This window comes from Calonectris borealis, chromosome 3 (assembly GCF_964195595.1).
Source record: "Calonectris borealis chromosome 3, bCalBor7.hap1.2, whole genome shotgun sequence".
Classification (NCBI taxonomy): domain Eukaryota; kingdom Metazoa; phylum Chordata; class Aves; order Procellariiformes; family Procellariidae; genus Calonectris; species Calonectris borealis.
The window spans coordinates 118,208,603-118,224,832 of record NC_134314.1 but is presented as its reverse complement, the minus strand read 5'-3'; the positions used below and the strand labels follow the sequence as shown (position 1 = coordinate 118,224,832).

General features: G+C 44.8%; 1 protein-coding gene across 2 annotated transcripts; it reads left to right on the top strand.

Moving 5' to 3' along the window:
- The first annotated feature begins 323 nt into the window (after positions 1-323).
- Positions 324-15,122, top strand: RAB1A (RAB1A, member RAS oncogene family). 2 transcript variants are annotated; one of them, XM_075147638.1, is made up of 6 exons: positions 327-593; positions 7,650-7,722; positions 9,943-10,038; positions 11,516-11,611; positions 12,631-12,762; positions 13,052-15,122. In XM_075147638.1, exons 1-6 carry the CDS (start codon positions 571-573, stop codon positions 13,247-13,249), a joined length of 618 nt encoding a protein of 205 aa, XP_075003739.1. In that variant the 5' UTR covers positions 327-570; the 3' UTR covers positions 13,250-15,122. The 2 variants fall into 2 exon arrangements, with proteins under 2 accessions (XP_075003740.1, XP_075003739.1); XM_075147639.1 differs by lacking the exon at positions 11,516-11,611 and having other exon boundaries at positions 324-593.
- Positions 15,123-16,230: the final 1,108 nt, after the last annotated feature.

Genomic DNA, 16,230 nt, shown 5'->3' with positions numbered 1-16,230 from the left:
CCCGCCCCGCCCCGCCCGCCCAGGCCACGCCCCTCTCCTGCCCGCGCGGTGACTCGTCCGAGCTGCCACGTCTTCCCGCCGACGTCACCCCCAGCCGGCTCCTCCCCGGCCAATCGGCAGCGCCGACCGCCGCGCCGAGCCGACGGGGCCGAGGGAAGAAAGGCCGGCCGGGGCGCATGCGCTGGCGCTGCCGCAGGGGCCGCCGGGAAAGCAAGTCCCCCGGCGGCGGGCGCGGCCACCCGGCGGCACGGGTCGGCAGCGGCGGCGCGGACTCGCTTTCCCGGCATGCCCCGCCGCCGCCCCCCGGCCATGTAAGCGCTGCTCGGCGAGAGGCCGCCCCGTTTCCTGGTTGGGCTCTGGCAGCCATTTTGGGCTGAGGAGCGAGCGCGGAGGCCGCGGAGCGGGCAGGGCGCCGGCGGAGGGGCAGGCCGAGCCGAGCGCCGGGCGAAGGCGGGAGCCGTTGGACGTCTGCATCCGCGGAGCGCCCGCCTCGGCGGCGGGAGGTGCCAGGCCGCGACCGCCCCCCCTCAGAGCGCGCTCGCCGTCCCTCGGGCCGCGGGCCCCACGGACATGTCCAGCATGAATCCCGAATAGTGAGTGCGGGCCGGGGGAAGGCCTCGCCGCGGCCCCAGGCCCCGCTGCCCCGCGCCGGGGGGGCCGCGATCGGCAGGCCGCGGCGGGGTGGGGGGGGGGAAGGCCGCCGCCGGGCCTGGCGCGGGGGGGGGGTGGGAGTGGAGGGCCGAGCCTTCGTGCCTGAGGGCCTCCGGCGGCCCGTCGCCTACCGCCGGTCACCGAGGGAGACGTGCCCCGGAGGCCGTGCGGCGGCGGAGGGCAGGCGTGAGGCCTGCTGGTGCTGTCCCCGGGGGGGTTGGATTACGGGCGCCGGGGGGGGCAGCCGTATGGCGGGCCATGAAAAGTTAATGATGTCCCTGCTATAAACCGGCGCGATGGGCCCGGTGATCCGGGTGGCTTCGGCATCCCGCCTCCCTCCCCGGGAACGCTGTCGGCGGCGAAGTAAGTATGGGCGCAGTTGAGGGCGGTTTTTCCGGACCTCGAAAATGCGCATCGGAGCCCAGGCTCCAACAAGTGATGGGGGGGAAACCAGCTCTTTGTGAAAGCCGATCTTCCTGGCCGGTTGCTGCTGGCAGCTTAGTAGTCAGAGGTCCACCCTTCACTTTAGCTGCAAGTCATGTGTGTGTCACATGGCTCTTGCAAAACACTTCTTGCCTATGTAGATTTTGCAACGCTGTGACTTGATAATGAAATGCTCTTGGGGCTGTCTTGAGCTGAAATAGCATTTGCCTAGAAAACCTGGTGATGGCACAGTTTTTTTTTTTCGGAGGGTCGTTGTACCTCGTTGTGTGAATATGGCCTTTTTCTCTAATTGGCCTGCTCGGGAGTAAGGATGTCTGAGCTCTCTGGTCAATAGTTGTCTGTATCCTGGCAACTCTAAGAGCAGTGGCTTGCCCACCAGGATGTCGGGGACAATAAACCTCATTTTGTTCATGGCTTTTTTGAGTGAATAAGAGGAGAGACTTGGGATTAGTTTAAAAAGCACTTTAAAAACCAGCTGCTGCATTCTCAATGCTTTAGTGTTGAAGAGTGATTTTAGGATTCTTTCACTGACCTGGGCTTTGCTGGCACTCTGGTTTGGGATGATGGAGCCACTGTGCCCTCTACTGTAACTGAAGTGGTTATGGTATTGAAATTCACGTGTGGTATAACATTACTGCTCTAGACACCCATTGTCTCTGTTCATGGATGACACTTTTAACAGCTTTTGTCCTCAAAGCATGCTTTTGCACACAGCTGAGGTTAGTGACTTACATGGTCGTGGCTTTTGTGCTCTCTGCTTATGGCAGCATGGTTGCAAGCACTCTGGGCCTATTAAAATCACCTGAAGAGCAAATAGGAGTAGAAGGCAAAGTAGTCATCAGCTAGTGTGAGGGAGTTGGTGAAAGCTAAGAGGTACAGCCAGGAACTCAAGTTACATTTTGGCAAGATTACATAACCGGCTTGCTCCTGTGGCTTTGGAAAACACCAAAACAGTAGGTGGAGGTAGTCAGTTGGTGAAAGACCAACAAATTGTCGGTGCCTCTGTGGTCATAATGACTCTCAGAGTTAAACTCGAATTTACCTTGCAGACTGGTGGGTTTTGTAGTGAAACTGTGTAAAGTGTTAGGCCACTAACACTCTCTGTGCAGAAACAAGTTGAAGGGGACTTTTTTCATAGATTTTTTGCCTTTCCTGAAGCCTCTTGGCTTTCTAGACTCCGATGCAGAGAGTAGTTCCCTGGAATGAGATATTGAATGCTGCTATGAAGATGGGGAAAATGTTTTGAGGGAGACTCATTCACAGTGAAGAGTGCTCGTTCCTGGTGGTGAGGACAGCTGAGTTCTTGAAAGTGAAACAAAGAGGAAAAGCTGTAGTTTAAGATTAATTTGTAGTATTAAATTGCCACTTCCTGACAGGGTTGTGTCTGCAGGATGAGGATAGGAGATGGGAAGGGTGTGGTGAGATGGGCAGAAAATACCTGTTGCTGTAATATGTATACTTGGATCCATATTAAATCAGGAATAAGACTTGGGGGATTATGACATTATTCCTTCTAGTTACCTGTAACAGATACAGGTACTGATGTCCGTTTGTCCTTTTAGAAGTGCCTTGCTTATAATGTAACACATTGTCACTTCCTTATCGCAGCTTCAGATCAGGCTGTAGCCCCAAATCCTCTCTCCTGGGCATGCCAGAACTCTGAGGTCAGTGGGGTAGCGAGTTAAAGTTTATTAATAAAAAGACCTGCCTCCTTCAATTTTCCTGTTAAAGTTATAGGATTAGAAGCTGCTGGTGCAAGGGTTTGAAGGGGGTATGTGTGCTTCTGAGAGGTTCCTTGAAACTTCAGGGCTGTAGGACAGCCTAGTGGACTAGTTAGTGTGCTTTTTCATTTCAGTGAGGGAGCTGAAGAGGGATGGATGAGGTATTAGTGCTAGCATTTGGAAGCAAAATTCTCAAAACACCTGCCCTAGCACTGCGATGTATTCCTTCTGTGTTCCTCCCCCCCCTTATGATGTTTAAGTGAGCAAAATGTCAATATTGACTCTGTTGTCACTAGATCGCATCAGGTTCGGCATTTCCTGCCCCTTTTGTGACTTGCATGTATTAGGCTGACTAGCATAAACACACTGGTGGGTGAACTATCTAACAGCCAAGTGGTATCAGGAATTAATCTTGATCAATGCTCTGTAGTGTCTGGATCTTGTTCTAGATACCTTCTTCAAAGGGAGATGAGGAAATGAAGTGCTTTTTGGAATAAATCTGTGGTTTTTGCATTCTTCAGAAGCATTAGAGAATATCTGTGTAGGGGTTTTCAGTCTTGTGTGATTGTGTTCAGTAGATGACAATTGAGTGACAGCTTCTGGGTTGCTGGAATTGTCTGAAGTTGTCTTCTAACCTTTCTAAACAGCAATCTGGGATGCAAAGTGGCATTTTGTCTTCTGGATTCTGTTTACTGACACAAGCAGTGTGTAATTGGAGCGACAGCCATGCTTCTCTTCAAAATTTCTTGGGTGGTAGAACAAAGATTGGGGATTTGAGGCTGCTGCGAGTACCTGTTTACAGTAAACTTGCAGCTGACATCAGTGATTAAAGCCGATTCCAGCAGTTCCTTGTTGGAGACTGATGACTACCTAATCTTGTCTGTTTTGGCATAAAACCTTCCTGGCATTTAAAAAAATCCCCACATGTCTCCCTGTATAAACAACAGTATCTTGGAGGCCCACAGGTCCCTTGTTCCACACAGCTTTGGCCAGGTCTGTCCTCAGCTTGACTTCCTGGTCTTCTGCTGAAGGTTGTCTTGCTGCCTATTGCATGGAAAATGTGTGTAACAGGAGGGCGCTGCTCTCTGCTCAAAAATTTCAGGGTTGTTTTGGAGGTGCCTTTTTTGCAAGAGGTAATTAGACTTAGCATATCTAGCCTTTATCTCTTTGGCAAGAGGAAGTTACCATATCCTCTTCCTGATGGGGAGGATTTGAAAGCCTCGCTCTCACTGACAGTACCTACCTGCCTTGCTGCACATATTCCTCCAGTGTGCTCTCTTACAGGTGCCAAGTATGACTTGCTTACATAGGTGGTGAGAAATGTTTGAATGATAAATCTGAACTCCCACTATTTCCAAGTAGTGTGGACAAGGCTATGCTACATAGCTCAGCCTGCTTTATGAAGGCTCCCTAAACTGGACGAGCTGATGAGTTAAGTCTTCAGCTTTAAAGAGCAAAATTCAGTGGCTTCAGAAATGGTTGTGTGGCTCTTCAGGAGCAAATACCAAAATTAACCTGCGTGGCTTGTTGGACACATTGCTACCCACTAACACAAATATGCTATCAGTGTAGTTCAGTCTAGAGAGAGATTTCTGCAAATTTTTGTAGCTTGGGTTCATTTTTATTTGATTTAAACTGTTGCTGTACCCTGAGATCACACCATGTGTAACAGACTGCTCAGTTGGTTCTCAAGGCATCTATATAGGCACCTGCTGTATTTTAAAAGGTCCTAAAGCAACTGTACCTAGAAATAAAGGCACTGTATTGTTGGAATATGGAATGATTTTAATTTTTTAAAACCTAAATAGCAAGGTTCTAGTTATCTCTGAATTGATGCAGGTCTAAGCGTCAGTCTTGCTTATCTGGCAAAACTTGGTTTTTGTGACAGAACACCCATTTCTAAGGTCAGAGACAGAGCTAACTCAGTAAAGGCTGTTTCCAGCCATGCTGCAGCCTGACTGGCACTGGCCCTGGTTTCAGTGAGAATGAGGCAGGTGGCTTAAGTCACCTTACGATCCTGTGGTTGTCACTTGCTTTGGAAATACTGAAGCCCAAAGTGAGGGAAGGTCTTAATAGCAAAGATGTCAAAACCAGTATTTAAGGCTCCTGGGTTCTTGTTGCCTTAACTTAACCATAGCACTGTGTATAAACCATTATCGTTCTTGGTTGTTCTGAACAGCAAAAGATTTAATAGCAGGGTAGATCTGATTGGGAGCTGCTCTTAACACTAAGAGTAACAGAGGAAGACAAGTTACTTGATATTCGGTGGCTGGGAGGGATGTGAATTCCCCTTGGAAGCAAGGCGAGGCTCTTCAGTGAATCTTTCAGATCCATTGCTGAAGCCTTACCTACACCAGGAAGGAATTAATTTTTTCCACTAATTTTAGTGAAGACAATATAGTGATAATGTTCATGTGTTACCATTCTTAAGGGGATTATAACATGCTGTAAGCTCTAATACTTTCAAGTGTATTAGTGCTTACTGTAAGTAATAATTTAACTTCAGTATTGCTGAAAATTCTGGTTTTGCAGAGAACTGAACAACCAAAACTTCCTGCTGAAGTAGGAAGGAGCTATTTGAAGGCTGAGGTAACTGTGGCTTCAGTTCATGCATAATCCTGGGGAAGGAGGAATAGGTTGAACAGTGGACTGGGTCTCGGAGCTGTTGTACTTTACCTTGGTCTCCAGACTGCGTGGAGTTTCTCTGCCGCTCTTGGGGAACTGAATTATTAGTGGGGGTAAGAAGTTTTAAATGTTTCTTTATACAGTTGCTATCAGGTAGCCCTTTGCCTCAGTTCCTGGGTGATGGAGGTGGTTGAGAGGCAGCAGAGCTGGGTAACTGTAACACTGGTCAACACAGTCCTGCTTCAGTGATCGTTAGGCTTAAAACACATCTTTTGTGATAAAACACAACTGTGCATCCTCAACCGCTAGCGTGTCAGTGTGGCTGTGGTGGAGTTCCTGTCAGTGGAGCCACAGGAAACATGAAACTGTTTGTTTTTTTTTTAAAGTGCAGAGGGAGGCAGACTCCAGGTTGTGAGGAGGGATTTTAGTGTTGTCTTATGGGCAGGCCCAAGCTTCAAGAAACATGTATTTTGTCAGTGGTCACCAGTGTAAGAGTACGAGCAATAATAATGCTTCTGGTCAGTAGTAGTGCTTCAGCTATCTTGAAGCTGTTAAGATATGTGGGTTGTGATGTAATGTAACTTACCTCCCTTGAACAGTTTGGGTCAATAACTGTCATTTGACTAAAACCATCTTGCCTTGTATTAGTACATGACTTGACAGGTGGAGTAGTGAGTTCTGTGACCCTAAACTGCTAGATATGCTTTGACTTTGATTTTTTTAAATACCTTGAGTGCTTTTAGCTTTAAGCTGTGGGGGAAGATTGCATTTTTAAGGATCAGCTTATTAGTTGCTACATTTACCACTTCTGACTTATCTCTAGCCTTGAGAGAAGTGCTGTGGAAACTGGTGAAGGTTTCAGTTGAGTGTGTTTTTGCAGCCTGGGACCAGCCAAGATGACAGTCGTTTGGGCACTTGAGCAGAGGAGTGGTGAAAAGCTGGGCAGTTGACCATCTGCTTGGCTGTTACCAGTTGGGGATGGATGCAGTTTCCTGGCTGGATTCCTGCCCAGCCAGAGTCAATGGCGATGTTAGTAGGGAATAATAAGTGGGGACAGTTGACTTCAGGCATTTGCATAGATTTTATCTTCGCAGTTTGGTTAAGGGGCATAGAAATGTCTATTGTAAACTCTAGTGGTTAAATGAGAACAGGACTTAATCCTGGACACTACAGGGCTGAAGAGTTGTAAACCTAGAATGGGTTAGTCTAGTACTTACAAAGCAAAATAACTTGTGTAAGTGGTGCCTTGTTGCTTTTTCTCTGCTACTTGATCTCCAGTATTAAACTGCCCCATTAGTCTTATGACTAACACAAAATGTTTTGCCAACAATGAAGTCTTCATGACTCTTTGAAGTATAAGACTAGGTTGGTCATTGATGATACTGTGCTTCCTGCCTCAGTATTGGGAGGACTCAACGTTAAGCAAAACAATTATTGTCACCACTGCTGGTGTGGCTTCAGGGTTACTAACATCACACCTGACATCCTCTGGAGAATGAATGTGTCCTCATCTGGCAATGGCTTTAGCTTGGTTTTAATTTCTGAAAGGCAAGCAGAGTATGTGGTTGCTTTCAGCTGTTGATCGTCTATTGGATGTTCATTTTGCTTTAGAAGGCCACTCAACATGGTGTTAATAGTTTGTATGTTTGAATTGCATATTGCGCTAATGAATTCTGCTGGAACTTAAATTTGGGTAACTTAAACTGAGGAAAGAATTGGCTGCTTGTGGCCAGCTACATGATATTTGTGAAGCTGGGCAGTGGAATCGAATCTTTGACTTTAAAGACGATATGAAGATAATGGCTCTGGTGGACAGCAGGCTGTTATTATCATCTGTGTGTTACTTGAGTCACTCAACCAAACAATAAGGCTTGCACTTAATTGCAAAGCATGATTTTAATCTTTCTTAGACCACAAAGGGCTGAAGTAGGACTGTGTTAGTCTTGCTGATAGTCATACTAATATCCCCAGAGTAATGTCCTAGGAAAGCACAGTTCTACACAAAAATGCTGTGTTCAGAGCATCTACCTCACACTTCCTTTACCAATTAAATTAAGTAAATTGTGAGTGTGTCTAAACTGGAGAGAGAAGCTTGGTGTTGTAGGTGACTTCCCTACCCTTCTCAAACATCATAATATACTGGCTATATGGAACTTGGTTCTCAGTAGTGTTTTTCATTAAGTGACTTCATTTTTTTTCCTTCTGCAGTGACTATTTATTCAAGCTACTTCTGATTGGAGACTCCGGTGTTGGGAAATCTTGCCTTCTACTTAGGTTTGCAGTAAGTGATCATGTTTGAAAACTTTATGTAAAAAAGCTACTAGGTACTTAGCAAGAACTTCTCTACTACAGGAACTACTTGGAAGGTCTGATGTCTGTCAGGTCTGGTACACCAAGGAATAATTAAAGTAGTGCAAAACCCTCCTGTCTTCTGCATCTGTTTCTAGCTGATGTATTTGTTTGAGTAATACGGAAAGAAATAATGTCAAGAATATGTCCAGTTAAGTTTAATTCTTATTTTCCTGTTACTTGAGAACAAGATATCTTAATTTAACTTCTATCATTATGCTAGTGGTAGAACACTGAAGATGGAAGAACATACTTGAATTCCGGGGTGTGTGCCTTCAGGCATGAAGAGTACAAATGTGTCAGGGCAAGACCTTGATCAGTTACTACTTGACCTGAATATTTTCAGCCAGATGAAGTTTGATCTTCAATGAAAAGGCCTACCAATTGCTTAGCCAGAGGGAGAAGTAATTTAAATAATACTCTAGGAATAATAAGGCCTTATGCTTCTTTTAGTGAATGAGTGTATAATAAATGTTAAAATTGCTTGTGGGCTGCTGTAGCTGAAATCTGATGCAAGAAGCTCTAGTTTTCCTGTCAACAGGAAAAGTGAAAATGGGTTTGACAGCTCCGAGTAGAAAAAGCTGAAGTCCAGTGAACTCCTTATCTACATCTATGCCAAAGTGCAGCTTTATGTTGCCATGGGAGGAGAGGAAGGAAGGGAGAGTATGGTTGAGAAACTAGAGTTTGATACTACTGCAAGATGATGGCAGCAGTTTCGCAGCCTAAACAATTGCTCTAGGCACCTCTGGAAAGAGCCTGTTGTGTTTCATGTTATTAATACGAAATGGTGGTCTGGTGTGTACGACTAGCACGACCTAAGTTAAAACTATTACAACCACTGTTTGTGCAGCATTAGGACAGGGAGACACTAAAACCAGTATGAACACTAGAAAGATGTAACCTGCTCTGCTCACAGAACTGGAGGCAGTGGCTTGGAAGTGACACCAAGGCTGGAGCGGTACTCCCAGATCAGTCTAGCCTGCTTCTCTTGCAGATACTTTTGAATTAATTTTGGCTCCCTGTGAATAATCCAGCTTTTCTTTTTTGATAGCCAGCTTAAGTTTGTGCTTAGTTATCTGGTGTTTCTCCAAATAAGTAGCTTTTTCCTTTAGAAATTTGACTTTCTAACTAAGCTGTTTTACCCTGACATAAGGAAGTACTGCAGCATTCACTTACCTGTGTTCTTCCTGCTGTAGGTTAAATGGCATCAGGTTTTTCAAACATACCCTTTTGAGTATTGAAATGTTAAGGAAATACATGTCACGTCATTCTAAAAGGCTTAATGCTTTATTCTTACTTGCATGTCTTCTCTCAGACGTATGTATTACCTAAGTTGTCATCCATTCACAACCCAAAGAAATCCCTTGCTTTTGTGATAGCTGTTGGTTGCATAAAGCCTTTTTTGGTATATTTTACATGAAGTTCTATCCTACTGGTACTCTGGGAATAGAAACTTCCTTCATGCCGGCAAGCTAACAATTGCTAGAAGGTAGCAAAGACTGATCCAGCGCTTCCTGTGTGCCTTAAGGCCTGCTGGAGACTCTGCAGTCAGGTCCATGCAAGCTGCTAAACCAGTGAGGCGTTTTCCTTCCTGTATTTACAGACTGCAGAGCAGAGCACTTAGCACCAGTACCCACGCTGTAACTCTAAACTGCCTTAGCAACCAGCGGTGGCAGCTGAGGATCTGACATCAGATGTGCAGTGTGAGCGAGGCAAAGCCTCTGACCTGTCGTAGGTAGCTGCTGTCTAGGTGGAAAACCATCAGAGGAAAATAAAAATCTGAGGCATTTTAATAACCGTAATGGTTATTCTAAGTAGCTCTTCAATCTGCCAATGTGAGCGAAGACTGTTTTTTGAACTGCAGTTCAAAAGGAGTTACACTACAGGATTTCCAGAAAAGAGGCTTTTTGACTAGTTTGTGGAACATAAATCTTGTTGCTTGAGGGGCTTTTAAAAAACTTCGCAGAATTTTTGAAAAGTAAATACTCAGTGAAAATACCTAGCTACCTGCTGGACTTGCTATGGAGGATCAGACTCTTTTTGCTAGGGAGTTAAGTACCTTTGTCTGCCTGGTGCCTGCCTGTTGCATAATAAAGTAGGTGACTGCAGAAGAGGTGCAGCTGGCTTGACTTATGTTCACTCTTTCTCCTAGGATGACACGTACACAGAAAGTTACATCAGCACGATTGGTGTGGACTTCAAAATCAGAACTATAGAACTAGATGGGAAAACAATCAAGCTTCAGATAGTAAGTAGTATTTCTCAACTCCTGGGTACTTTAATCTGTTGAAGCACAGAATTACATTCATAGCTATTGATAGTTATCTTTGTACTTTAATCATTAAAATATAAGCGATATCTTCCCTGTTACAAGAGGCTGGGCAGTTTTTACAAGATTACAAGACTTCCCATGACCTGTCCTTGAAGAAGGATGCTTATCAAGGCTGTCTGCCTTGAAGAGGAAATTACCTGTTACAAGTCTGTTTTCCTGGGAAGAAAAGAAAGCTTAAGTATTTAAAAGGCACTATGGGCTGTGAGCTGAAGAAGGGTAGAATCCTATGCTGGAGTGCTCTCCTATCAAAACTGGTGTAGCTCTGCAGTATTTAGCAAGGATTTGTGTAAGTGCAAGAATATCGCACAGTTGTCCAAGATGCCCAAATTCTACAGCGGCTCTTAATAGCAGGCTGCACTGTCTAGTGCTGGAAACTCTGCTTTTGTTGACCTGAACGGAAAAACTGACGCAAATGCTTGTAACTGGCCTGTCTGCCTTAGCACTGGGCGGTGTTTTCTGGTTGTGCTTTTGGCCTTTCACTTGCAATAAGCAGGGGAAGAGACTTGGCAGTTCTTTCCTCTAATCTTGAAGCACTCTAAAAGGGTGACTGGTGTAACGAAATCTAATATCTATGCAAGGTCACACAATCCTTGTCAGCCACTGCTTCCAGCTCAAGCAGAGGCTCTCAGGACTTGAAGGCGATGACTCAGGGATTCCAGGCTGTGTTGTGGAGCAGGAGTCCAGTTTATGGCTAGAAGCCTGAGTCTGAGCCTCCAGACTCTGATGTAGCTGTCCTGAGTCCAGAGCAGCCCACTAGGAATGCTGTCACTACTGAAACCTGTCTGTGAGTCTGGCTATTTTTAATACGCAGCTAGCCCTATTCTTGACATGGCTTCAGGGAGAGAAATGTTTGGGTGAGTGCTGTTCCTGTCCTGGTGGGGGGAGAGGTCAAGCACCTCATGTCCCTCCTTAACTCTTCCAGCAGGAGAAGGGAACCAGGTTTGGTTTGAGTTGTTGCACTTCATCCTCTGAAGAGGATGTTGCCTTTAAATACCTTTGCTGCAGCTCCTGTACCAAGGAAGTTGAAGGGAGTGGTCATGTTAGAGACCCACATCTCTCTGACCTTGTTCCTAACAGGTTTTCAAGCCCTGGCTCACATTTGGTCTTCTGACCACTGAACCATGGCTTCTTCATGGGTCAAAACTGTTTAATGTTTTCCTCAGTGAGATCTCTTGACTACACTTGTCCGAAACCAAACAAATGAGCACTTGTAGAAAAGTACCTATCTTCTCAAATCCTATTTGATGCGTACAGTTTCAGAGCCACTTCTGTAGCTGTGACTTGGATGTGCTTGTAGTTGGATGGCTGATCAGCTGAGCTGTATTTCTGGAAGCTAACGTGTAACCCTGGTACAGCCACATTGCAGTAACTGATCCTGTTGTTTGTCTTGTAGTGGGACACGGCAGGACAGGAGAGGTTTCGAACTATCACTTCCAGTTACTATAGAGGCGCTCATGGCATCATAGTTGTGTATGATGTTACAGATCAGGTAAGTGTTAAACCTGTGCCTGGAGAGTTTCTCCAGGTGGAATACACTAGGCTGATAAGTAAATAAAACTGGGAGTTTAGCAACTTGGCACTTAAGGAGACAGTGACCATGTTCTTCAAGCCAAATGTGTGTGTTAGTCTCTGGTTTGGGGCTCAACACAGAAATAAAAGGAGCAGTGGCATCTGTGGCTCTAAAGCAATTGTATTTTAGGCTTAACCTAAAACTTGCTGGGCAGGTAATTGATTGTTCTATGTGAATACTTCTCACCCTGCCTTTGGTAGCAGGAAGTCTGAGTTACTGATGGAAGTTGTTGAAAGATTTCTGAATGTACTTGAACTTTGGTCTACAATAAGAACTGGCATTTGAAACAGAAAATTGTCAGCATGTGTGCAGGATACAAGTGAGCCAGTGTTTTCTGTGAAAGAATCTCTGAAGATTACTGGTGCAGTTGTCCTGTTTGAAGGGCTCTTAGGAAGTGTGGAGTTTCCTGAATTAACAGGAAAAGAACAATCAGGTTCAATCGCTAACTTGAATATCAGTTCAGCATGGCAGTTCTGCATTTCTGGAGTCAAAGGTTGTTCCAGCATCCCTGCAACAATGTGGTTTGCACCTAATACCTGGTGCTTTATAAATGCCTGGGATTCTTCTGGTTTCAGCTGTGTGCCATGTCTTTTATCTCTGCTACAGGTGGAGGAGGAAGAGTCCCAGATGGTAGTTGTTGACTATTCAAGATACGGAGCAGGGAAAAATAATGGGGGGGAGTGCAGCAAGGGAGGAAGGGCTGATTGTGTAGGGCTTGGAGCATGGACTAAGGAGCTGTGTAGACCCTGTGTTGACTCGCCTGTCCCGAGGCAATCAGGGGAGTGCTGTAGCATTGAAGTATGGAGTTCTCTCTCTTGTGGTTGTGAATCACGTTGATAGTTAAGCACACTGCTTCATATTCTTGCCCAGTCGTTACTGAATAGTGCTGAAGTGTCCTCTTGGTTAAGGGTCTTGCTTACAGTTCTCTTATCTCCTAGGAGTCTTTCAATAATGTAAAACAGTGGCTGCAGGAGATAGACCGTTATGCCAGTGAAAACGTCAACAAGTTGTTGGTGGGGAACAAATGTGATCTGACCACAAAGAAAGTAGTAGACTATACAACAGCAAAGGTATGTTGGTATTGGTGTGTGTATTTGCTTTGGTTGAGCCCCTAGTCTGGATCGTAATGCACTGGAGTTAAGTTCTAGTGCGGGGAAGTGTCTTGGTACACAGGTATCGGGGTGCCATAAATGCAAACAGTTTGGTGACCCCTTGCAGTGCAAGCCAACTGCAGGACTGCAGTTTGGGAGCGGGGGGGGGTGGTCTAGGAATTTGTGGCTTATCCAGAAGTGCACTGGGAGACAAGGTGAGGTATGAATTGGTGTATGAGCTTACTGTTCACTGTTTCTTGATTTGCAGGAATTTGCAGATTCTCTTGGAATTCCATTTTTGGAAACCAGTGCAAAGAATGCCACAAATGTAGAACAGTCTTTCATGACCATGGCTGCTGAGATTAAAAAACGAATGGGTCCGGGAGCGACAGCTGGTGGTGCAGAGAAGTCCAATGTTAAAATTCAGAGCACTCCAGTCAAGCAGTCTAGTGGAGGTTGCTGCTAAAACTTGCCTCCCCCCTTTTGTCTCACAACAATGAATTTGCAATCTGAACCCAAGTGAAAAAAAAAAATTGCCTGAATTGTACTGTATGTAGCTGCACTACAACAGATTCTTACCGTCTCCACAAAGGTCAGAGATTGTAAATGGTCAATACTGACTTTTTTTATTCCCTTGACTCAAGACAGCTAACTTCATTTTCAGAACTGTTTTAAACCTTTGTGTGCTGGTTTATAAACGTGTAATCCTTGTTGCTTTTCCTGATACCAGACTGTTTCCTGTGGTTGGTTAGGATGTATTTTTGTTTTGATGTTTCTATTGGCATGTTTAGATGTCAGGTTTAGTCTTCTGAAGATGAAGTTTAGCCATTTTGTATCAAACAGCACAACAGTGTCTGTCACTTTCCATGCATAAAATTTAGTAAGATATATGTAAGATCTGATTTGCTAGTTCCTTCTTGTAGAATTATAAATGGAAAGATCACACTATCTGATTAATAGTTTCTTCATACTCTGCATATAATTTGTGGCTGCAGAATATTGTAATTTGTTGCACAATATGTAACAAAACTGAAGAAATGTTTAATAAATATTGTACTTATTGGAAGTAATATCAAACTGTATGGTGATAAATATTGTCTTAATTTGTATGGCTAAGGGGGAAATCAGGCTTGCATTGTGCACAAAACATATCTGTGTGCAGCCATGGCTCTCAGACCTTCTAACAGACCAGAGACCTTCCCTGCAACTAAACTAGTGACTGTGGCCCAAAAGCCTGAGTTGTCGTGGTGCTTAAGGCACATCTGCTGTACCAGAAACACCCAGCCAATGTTCATGGAGGCATAATGCACTCTGAATGTACAACGGTTCCCTAACTTGATCTTGGACCTTAATTTATTTCTCGAGGACTCGATTTAGGGAATTCCTGTCCACTTTGCGTAGTAGGGGAGAGAACAGTATTTCCCTAACAGGAAGGACTTCAGCGTAACCTTGAGGTGGTATAACTTTCTACCAGTATATTATGTCTTTTCTATATACTGTTAATTCCATCCTCTTTTAATCAATACTCTTCTGACTTAGTGCAACAGCTTAGCTTCTATTCTGTCACGCATAGAGGCATCAGAAGGATGAAAGGGGGCCAGTAAGGCCCCCACCAGACTGTTGCTCAAAGTAGGCGCTATCTCTAACAATTTGGAACTAACCAGCAGCCGAGAGGTTTTGGACAGTGTGTGATTCTTTGTACAGAGCTAATCAAATCATTAGTGCCTGATGTCTAGCTAAAAGCCACAGGAAAGCTAGCCTATAACACTTCCTATACATGTAAAATTGTTCAGCTTTACCTAAACTCAAATGTTCAGCCTATTCTGTAAATAGTCTCATGTTTGAAAGACCATGTAACATTCCCCTAGTAGTAAATACACCCTGTGATAGTAAAAATATAGCCTAGGTATGTTGTGAGGTATAACTAAAATTGGTGCAAATATCCTCTGATTTTTTTTTTTGGGGGGGGGGGATGACTTTGGCTAACAGCTTTCTTCAACATAGTTGCATCAATCAACAGGCAATTGTAATACATAAAGTATTGTCATGGTTAAGTTGAACTCTTCCACTTGAGACCTTCACAATAAAGTGATGTGCTTTCTATTAGAGATGTGCTTGTTGGTATAATTCATTGTATAATGTGACTTGCTCCTCCCGGAGAGCGGGAGCAGTAGGGGTAGCGAGTGCCGCTAAGATCAGGAAGCGAACCAGGAGGTGTATTGAGGGTAAAACATCTTCCCTTCAGAGAAGTGCACAAATGAACTTAAATGTCAAGATGCCTGCTACATACTATCCAAAACAATGTTAATATATACAGTAATAAAAGCATTGCAAAACCAGCTTGGGCTACACCAGTTGTTCGGTGGTTATTTTTTTTCCCCCTAAGTCATCGCTGTGTTACTGGGCTGGTGCTGTTACATGCTAGAGCCGGTGGTGGTCAGGCTGGAGGTGTGCGGAAGAGGGTAGAGCAGGCCTAAAAATCCTGGGCGAGGGCCCTGTAGTCTATGAGCTGAAATACTAAATACCTTTGACATAATGGTTAAGACTTGTGAGTGGTAGCAAGCAGGCAGCAGCCTTTCCTTGCCTGTAACTCCCATCCTGCCCTGCTATAGGCTTTGTTTAAGCGTCACCCGGAATGCCTATAGGTACGGGACCTGCTGTCAATAAAGCCAGTGAGACCAGTCTCGCTGTAACTATTTGCTTCAGCCTTTTTGTTGGACTTACGCTGATCTGTGAATTGTCACCTGCAACTCGGCAATAAAAAACCCACCCTTTTAGCTGAGGAGGTAGAAGATGAGAGAGCATCAAAAAAACCCCCATGAATTATTTGTCATTTGTAACTGCTTCAGTTTAACTGTGCTTTCACCTTCTACTTGTGCAATACAGCAACTTCATTTTGTTGTGTTCACAAGAATGGGAGGAAATGATGTATTTCTGCACAAGAACATGATGATCGCCATTTAGTTTAAAGGTTAATTAAAGCCAAGTACTAACAGTCTGTAGTTGGCCGTAATTTTTTGGCCGCTTACCTTGTTATGCTGCTTCAGAGATGCCCTTTTCTGTTACAGACGGGGTTTGGAAACCCTTTATGAATGTTTTGTGAGCAGTGACGAGCTGCACTAGCTGTAAGAGGGGAAAGGCACAACTCTTCACCCAGGGAAACCAGCCCCGCACTAACACAACTACTGCAAGTAACAGGTAACGGCAGGTTATAGACAACCTGGTTCTTCCCTGAGTGTGCTCATCTGTTATTTTATCGAGCGTCATATAGCGTATTGGCTCTTTGTGTTTACGCGTAAGAAAACTGAAAGTTAAACAGGCTCCGCTTCAGCAGGGAATGTAATTATAAACGAGAGTTCAGTTCGCTCCCAAGAACCAGGAGGAGTTGCTATTTCTTGGCTTCTAGCACCTATTTTTGAAGAGCATAAACAAAACATGAGGACACGG